The sequence below is a fragment of the Nestor notabilis genome, unplaced genomic scaffold (genome assembly GCF_000696875.1).
Source record: "Nestor notabilis isolate BGI_N333 unplaced genomic scaffold, ASM69687v1 scaffold3790, whole genome shotgun sequence".
In the NCBI taxonomy this organism is placed as follows: Eukaryota; Metazoa; Chordata; class Aves; order Psittaciformes; family Psittacidae; genus Nestor; species Nestor notabilis.
Genome location: NW_009909873.1, coordinates 36279 through 44573, shown reverse-complemented (window position 1 = coordinate 44573; position 8295 = coordinate 36279). Strand labels below are relative to the sequence as shown.

Below are 8295 nucleotides of genomic sequence, written 5' to 3'. Positions count from 1 at the left end.
AGGAATCATGCAGAAAAGGCGAACTTGTGGCCTGTGTATGTAACAGCAGTGCTGCTCACAGTGACTCCAGCATTCCTCTCGGGAGCATGTGTGGTATCAGAATGCTAATAGTTCTGCAAGTGGATCCAGTCACCTACAGAGGTGGTGATCTTTAGCCTACTTAACAAATGTTTTTCTTATTCTTAGTCAGTTTTCACTTCTAAGCCATAAAAGGTTTTCCTACATCCCGTGTGAAAGGTTCCCATAAACCGAGAGGTGGAGGCTCTCAGCAAATCCTGCATCTGGGCTGGGGCTGCTGCAGCTATGTCCCTGTAGAATGAAATTATTTTGTGTTTGGCTTAGGAAAATATATTGGATTAGGAGCACTTCAGTTTGCTTAAAAAGGCTTGCTTCCTGTGGTCATAACTTGAAATTTCCTTGTGTAACCAGTTCCATCTGTCTGTGGTTTTTGTTTCTGCTAATTGTTGTTATAAGGGGATGGTTTAGAAATGCTTTGTTTTATTGTCTGTTCATGTCTACGAAACCCAGCCTTTACAGCAAGCACTCTGTAAGGAAAGAACAAAAAACCTCAGTGTTTTTCCATCCTTGCTGGGCACCATATTTGTTGAAGTAATTGCAACTTACTGGATTTCAATTTCTTAATCAAAATCTTCATCAAGAAGAATGGTTCTTGTTTTTCATATTGTTTTTGCTTGCAATATTTTGGGGCTCCACTGTGTGATAGCATATGTATGTGGGTGAGAGGAGATTGAGATGAGATCTGAGGCAGAAGCTCTTCCCTGTGAGGGTGCTGAGGTGCTGGCACAGGGTGCCCAGAGAAGCTGTGGCTGCCCCATCCCTGGCAGTGTTCAAGGCCAGGTTGGACACAGGGGCTTGGAGCAACCTGCTCTAGTGGAAGGTGTCACTGCGCATAGCAGGGGTTGGAGCTGGAGGAGCTTTAAGCTCCCTTCCAACACAAACCATTCCATGATTCTGTGATTCTATGAAAAAAAGAACCTTAAGCACAAATATAACGTACTTTGAGCGAGATAGCATTAGAATGGCACTGGGTGAGTGGTATATGTAAGGTTGTGATGGATGTGCTCTCAGTTTGAAGTAATTTGGTCGATATCTTTTGATGCAGCAGGATTATTTTTTGTGTGTAATTTGCTGTTCTACTGTTGACAGTATCAAACAAACTCCTACTCTGCTCAGTTTCTTTCCAAGACTTGTTTCCTATCAGCTTTCATGCCAGAAAGGCTCCTCATCCAGAATGGGATGTTACGCAGACCTCGCTTGTGGTTTGTTGTCATTTCTGTGGAATTGGTTGATAGTAGAAAATTTCTTTGATAGAAAGTAAGTAGTTTTTTGAAGTACTAGAATACTCGTGCCAGAATTCAAATATCAAAATGTTCAAGGTCACAAAAATGTTAGCAAATAAAATTGGCCTAAATGATATAAAACTGCATTTGAGTCCTTGAAAGCTTCAGAAGGATTTCAAGTTATTTATAACCCTTTAAACCCTTTTTAATTTCTGTTTTGTTAAGGCATTGGTTTAATTATATTTTATTGTTCATTAGAACTATTGCACTAGGATCATTTTTTCATTAGAGTTATGAATATATTTGAATTATTTAACCAAACCAAAATGTAACAAAACTTCAGACTGTCAAGTTCCTTCTGCTGTTTGGAATGTAAATCCTCAAGTTTTGGGCCAGAAAATGGGTTTACAATTGTTCTGTTAGATCTTTGTTGTAAAGACACAAAGAGGAAATCCTCCTCATGCAAGACACTGGGAATAAAGCTTTTAAAAGTGGAAGATGAAATAATGGTGCTGGTGAGAGAGTCTCTAGCAAGGAACAGTTTGGTTCAACAGCAGGAGGAAACACTCCCTGATGGCAGGCCTGGATGCTGTGCACATTTCCCAAGCTGAAACCTACATCCAGATGAAAGAGAACCACTCCCTCATGATCTTTCAAGGAATATTGTGGAGGAAAATGCAACATACCATTGTATAGAGCAGATACAGCCATGATGAGCTTATCCCCCCTAGTTTTGGTTTTCGTAGTTTTTCCTGGGCCCTTTAAATATGTCTAATTTTGGAGTTTCCAAAGTAATTATTTGTCACTGAAATTCCAAATGATGCATTTCCATTGTAAGTGCTCTGTAGGTTGAATAGATAATGTTGGATTGTTAATCCTGGTGTTGTCATTTCAGGTTTGATGGGAATTTTAACACCAACGTTTCTCGAACTATCAGCTGTGATAGACTGTCTACCACTGTCAACAGCAGAGCCTTCAATCCTGGACGTGACTTAAATTCTGGTAAGTTGAGTAGTTCTGCTTTTTTCCTCTGGTCTGGGGGTCGTTTTTTCCAGCATACTTTAACATTTCCTTGGCACAGGGAATTAGCATTGATTGCCATAGCAACAAGCTTTTCGTTCTCCTTCGAACTGTCACACTGCTCTTAATTTGAGATTTCATGATGGAAAGATGATACCTAAAGTAATGCCCTTAGTCTAAGTACTTTATGAAAATGTCATGAAGATTTTATTCCATCCTACCATGGATAATTTTGTTGTGGTTTATGCACTTTTTATTTCTTCTTCTTTCTTTTATTCCAAGGCACTTTCTTTCCTAGGCCTGTCTGCTTTGGCATCCATAGTGTCAGCTGCTGAAGGGGCTGTGCAGAGAAGTTTCTCTGATCTTCTTAGCTCCGTTCAGCTAATGTGAGGCTGTGTTTGCAGCGATATGCAAAAGCTACAAAATATAAGGACATCCCGAAATATTTCCTTTCTTTGTCTTGTCAGGTCATTTCCATCTCGACACTCAATGCATTTGCACGGCACACTTAAAGAGCTAGAAATATGAACCAAAATACATGACTTATCCTTGAGAAATTCAGCCTTTGGTCCTCCAGTGCAGCAAGGTTTTCTTTTTTTTGAATTAATACATGGATTTCAGTCTGGAGAGAATTTAGATTCATAGAATGGTTTGGATTGGAAGAGACCTTAGAGCTCATCCAGTTCCAATCCCCTGCCATGGGCAGGGACACCTTCCTCTAGAGCAGGTTGCTCAATATTTTTCATTATTGTTTTAATTTTCATGTGTCTTTTGGAATAAAATCCTGATTTATTATTTCTAACCTGCCTGATACAGTGGCAGACCTGCCATTCCACCCCCACCATGCACAGAGAACTTGAGTATCTCGCAACAAATGGAATGAAAGAACCCCAAATTCCTCTCTAGCCTCCCTTACTGTGTCCCTTCTTGCAGCTTTGCTTTCTGGATTTCTAATGAAGTCTAAAAAGTACAAACAAAAAGCAAAACTTGACAGTCCCTTTAGGTTCCTTTCCATCCCATCCACTGTATGGCACATCTTGAATGCAGGTGCTGGCCAGACAAGCTGATTTCCTGACATACATCTCATCACTGTAATTTGTGAAGCTTTTCCATCCTAAAGCTAGGCAGTCTTTGTTCACTTCCTAGGGTTTGCTGGGCTTTGTTTTACTCATAAGATATATTTCTATTAGAAAAACCCAAGAAAACAACTTATTTTTATTAAAATAATGTTTAAAATCACATGCAGCTGTTGCTCAATCAGAATAATTTTTGAGAGCAAGTCTTCAGACTAACAAAAGCAAAGCATTGAATGAATCAATGTTTTTTATTTCATTAAAACCCATTATTTTTCTACTGCAGAAGATGGATGTAAAAAAAGGATTAAAAAAATAATCCTTCTTGAGTGGTGGAAAACAAATAAATTGTAGTTTCCCTTAAACATTTCCCAGATTCCTGGTTTGGATTCTCACAGAAACATGTTCAAGCTTCTTGCTGTCCCAGCTCCACAATGAGACTTGAGTCGCCTCGTCTTCCCTTGCCTCCGGCTTGAAAGCTTCCTGATGAAAGGAGTGCCTTCAGAAAATGGCATTGGCAGAAAAGAGCAGCAGAGGAGAACAGGGAATTGGGCTGATAGTAGGAGTAGGGAAGTGCTTCAGGATATATTGACAGCAGAGTCTCCTCCAGCTTTCCTGTTAGCAGCTCTCAGAAACACAGCCTTTGGGGGAGGTTTTTTATTAGTGAGGAAATGCCTGTAAGAGAGAAACGGAATAGGAGGAGTGGAATGGTGCAGAAAAATGAGATGGAAAGAGGTTTATTTGAGAAACAAAACTTGATACTTGGTACTCATCTAGTGAAATAAGTTAAGTTTTCTACAAGGGATAACCTTAGTTCTGGGGGTGTTGGGTGATGAGAAGCTCCCCATGACCCGGCTTCAGTGTGTGCTTGAGCCCAGACCCACCCCGTGTGCTGGGTGCACCCCCAGAGCGTGAGCAGCAGCTCAGGGAGGGGATCCTGCCCCTCTGCTGTGCTCTGGGGAGACCCCCCCTGCAGCCCTGATCCAGCTCTGGGGAACAGCACAAGAGGGACGTGGAGCTGCTGGAGCGAGGCCAGAGGAGGCCCCGGAGCTGCTGCGAGGGCTGGAGCAGCTCTGCTCTGGAGCCAGGCTGAGAGAGCTGGGCAGGGGCAGCTGGAGAAGAGAAGGCTCCTGAAGGGGACACCTTAGAGCAGCTCCAGGGCCTAAAGGGGCTCCAGGAGACCTGGAGAGGGGCTTTGGACAAGGGATGGAGGGACAGGCCAAGGGGAATGGCTTGAACCTGCCAGAGGGGAGACTGGGATGAGCTCTGAGGCAGAAGCTTTTCCCTGTGAGGGTGGTGAGACCGTTCTATGATTCCTTGTGTGAAGGTGCTTGAAAGTCTGCAGGATGACAGGTCTGTGGTCCTCAGCTGAGAACATCTAAACTATGGGAGTTGCACCACTCCAGCCACAGAAACAGGAGACTGGTGTGGCTTCGGGGGAGGTTCGCTGCGGGGAGGGTCAAGCAGAATAATGCTGGTGTGGAGCTGGACGTTGGCCATGTCCAAAGCAATGTCCATGTATCACTGCAGAAGTATTTAGGTTTTGGAATAAACTGGATGTGGGAAGGTTTAGGGGCAGGAGGCCGGGTGTTTGTTTTGTGGGTGGAGGGTATTGTGTTGGTGGTATCTGTAACGTTCACTTATGTAGTCATGGGCCATGACCTGTTGTGCCAGAAAAGCAGTCTGTGCCCGAAGGAATTCATGGGCTGAGACAATAGTTGGCTTGACACACACTGAGGATGGAAACAGACCAGGAAGCAGTTTTGATTAGGACAGTGCTGTCAGTGCAAGCAGCATCCTTAGAGCTGTGAAGATGTCTGTCAGGGTGGAAATGGTTTTAAAGAGCACTTAATGGCATCTGTTTCTAAACTCTTAATGTTTTCTTACTTCTGCAGTGTCCTAGTTCTGCGAATCACTTTCCTACGAGGATACCCTTAGGACAGATCACTGTCTCTGCACAGAACCTGATTCTCAATGGATTCACATGTGTGTATTCATTGATGTTAACTAAACCTTCTTTGAAAGAGGATTAAGATCAAACAAGAAAAAATTACCTCTAATCTCGTATATTTCTTACTTCTCTTACAAGTGCCCTCACTTAGAGCTAGTGAGAAATACCTGTTGCACTTTGGATTCAGACTCTACCTCAGCCTGAGTTGTTTTCCTGCTCTAAAAAGCCTGCGAGTTGTTGGTAGATCTGGATATTTTGATGGTGTTTTTTTTCTCCTGACTTGCTTTCCTTGTTTAGACTTAGAGGCAAGATAGGAAGCCACAGCTTCCCAAAAATCCTCTTATACTGTCTTTCCCATTTGATGCGGAGTGTTGGGGAGGACCCAACAGAGAAAGGGTTTTGAAAGGCCTCTGCTCCTCCAGCCCAGAAGCAGTAGCTCCTGTGCTCTTCTCTAATTTGCCAGCCTTGCCTGTCTATAGAATCCCAGACTAGTTTGGGTTGAGAGGAACCTTAAAGCTCCTCCAGCTCCAACCCCTGCCACGGGCAGGGACACTTTCCACTAGAGCAGGTTGCTCCAAGCCCCTGTGTCCAACCTGGCCTTGAACACTGCCAGGGATGGGGCAGCCACAGCTTCTCTGGGCAACCAGATTATCTTCCCAAATGGGCTGATCATTTCATTCTTAGTGTAGTAAAGAACCCCCTTATTCCCATGAGTATCTCTTTTCCCACATCAGTTTTGCAGTTTACATAATCCAGCCTATAAAAAGGTCTCAGCAAAACATAAATTTAAACTCTGCTCTGTTTGCCCTCGATCTCAATTCTTTCAGTGTTAGCCTTGGCCCAGTGTAAGAAAGTGGGATCAGAGTGGGGAGCTTGGAGGTGTTGGAAGGGAATGGAATTTGCACCGCAGACTCCAGGCAAGCCACAGGAGCAGTGCTGGGGAGAACCCTCAGTGCAGATGTCAACCTCAACTTCTAGGCTGAACAATGTGTTAGGAAGGGTAAGTGTAGCTCATAAAACTTTCAGTAATAAAGAATTTGAGGGGTTTGTTTTTGCAGTTTTCTATTGGATTTTTAATAATACAAAACCAAAATAAACATTAATCCTGGAGAAGGGAGGAAGAAGAAATAGATGCACATGTCTCTTCTCTCAACCCTTAAAAGTTAAAGCTTTGCCACTTTCTTTTCTTGATATTAGGTGACTTTTTTAATGTCTTAGAAAGGTTTTGTTTCATCTTGGCTCGAGTTTTGCATTTGGATTCCTTTTAGCCATTACTACAAGCTAGATAAGGAGAGTCTTTATTGTTCAGATGGAATCACAGGCTTTGGTTAGTTAGATTAAGAGATTTGTCCTCACTGGGATGAATAGTCCTTTATTTATTAGATGACAAAATCTTTCCTAGAGCCAGTGCATTATGTTATCAGATTCCTTCAGGTTTTTTCTTTTTAAATAAATAAGGAACCACTAAATCTTTCTCCTTCTCATCCTTCAAAGCGCCGAAATGCCTGTTTCAAGCCAGGCAGCTTTAGCAGATGCCCTTCCCCAGCCGATACGCAGAGATTCTACCAAGTTGCTCAATAAATTTTCTCTGTGCCTTATTTGAGGTGTTGATCACTTAAAATGTGGAGTGCTTTGGTCATGTTCCTTATAGTGCTATATTTTATACTGCTAGTTTGAGTGTGTTATAATAGTTGGGAGGTATTGAGCAGAAGAGTTAATTCCCCCATTACAAATCTTTTCAATCAAGAAAGCTGGGCTCATTCCTTAAAATGAAAGGGTGTTTTACTTCTTTCCCCTTCGGAGTCAAAAGAACTCCCAAGGAGGGAACTGGGCTCCATCCTGGCTCGTGCCATCAGCAGAATTTTAATTGGGTTTGAGCTACAAGCCTTTTATTCCTGGTGAAAATACACGAGCCAGTTTGACTGAAAATCCTGGACCAGATTTGGAGGTCTGGAGAGTTAGAGAATGTCTTTACTTGTAGAATGAACGCATTCGTTTTCTGCTGTTGTTAATGGGCAGCATTAAAGTATCTCCATGATGGTCATTTCTAATGGAGATACTTTTCAGAGAAGAAGTGCAGTATGTGCATTGCACAGAAAATTACACTTCTCTTTTCGCAGGCTAAGACATGGGGTCTGCAGCTCAATCAATGTAATGCTAAAGGAGAGAACTGTAAGAACCACTTTTATAATGAGCAATTATGTTCAGTAGTTCCCTTTTTTATTCCCACTGACTGTGCTGTTCTTTGAAGATCAATTAGTTAATGATTTGAATATGCTTTGAAGATGTAAAGTGGTATCTAGAAGTGCTAAGTGTTATCATATCGCATTCCCTTTGAAGTTTATAAACTCTATCACATAGGGCTTTCTTTCTAAAAGTCCTTTTTGCCTTGTGAGGTATTTATAATTAGAGAGAATGATCATTTCAAATGCTCTTATGTTAATACTTTCCAACTTCTTCCGTCTGCAGCAGAATTTGGGGTCAGATGGTGCTGCATTGAAAGAGCGGATGGAGGTTTCACAGTGATTTGGCAACAGTTCATGGGCAGCTCCCAGTTGGCCATTTATATCCCCAGTGTGTGTCTGGAATTAAGGGATTCCACTAAGATTTTGGAGTTTATAAGACTTGGCCTCTTGGCTTCCTCCAAGTAGTGTGATATCAAGGCTGGGTTTTTATTTAGTGGTAATGCTCACTTAGAAATGCAAAACCATTGCACATATTGAGTAATACAAAATACTTTGTCATTTGTAGTAGAACAGGGAGATGGGGACCACCCTGTAATGGCAAAATCACTGAACCTGATCGTTACTTTGGGGGTTAAAATGTGAATCACAGGTCAAGTATATGGGGCCTACAAGAAACCTGGAGAGGGGCTTTGGACAAGGGATGTAGGGACAGGCCAAGGGGAATGGCTGGAAACTGCCAGGGAGGAGACTGCGGTGAGCTCTTG

At 42.4% G+C, this 8295-nt stretch overlaps 1 protein-coding gene across 1 annotated transcript in view; it reads left to right on the top strand.

Annotated features, from left to right (window-relative positions):
• CACHD1 (cache domain containing 1) overlaps window positions 1-8295 on the top strand; it is a gene marked incomplete at its 3' end in the record, with an annotated part of 93064 nt that overhangs the window by 48600 nt on the left and 36169 nt on the right. The window contains exon 4 of the mRNA XM_010023414.1: window positions 2197-2303. Within this exon, the coding sequence (XP_010021716.1) occupies window positions 2197-2303 (107 nt within the window). The remainder of the gene's footprint in view (window positions 1-2196; window positions 2304-8295) is intronic.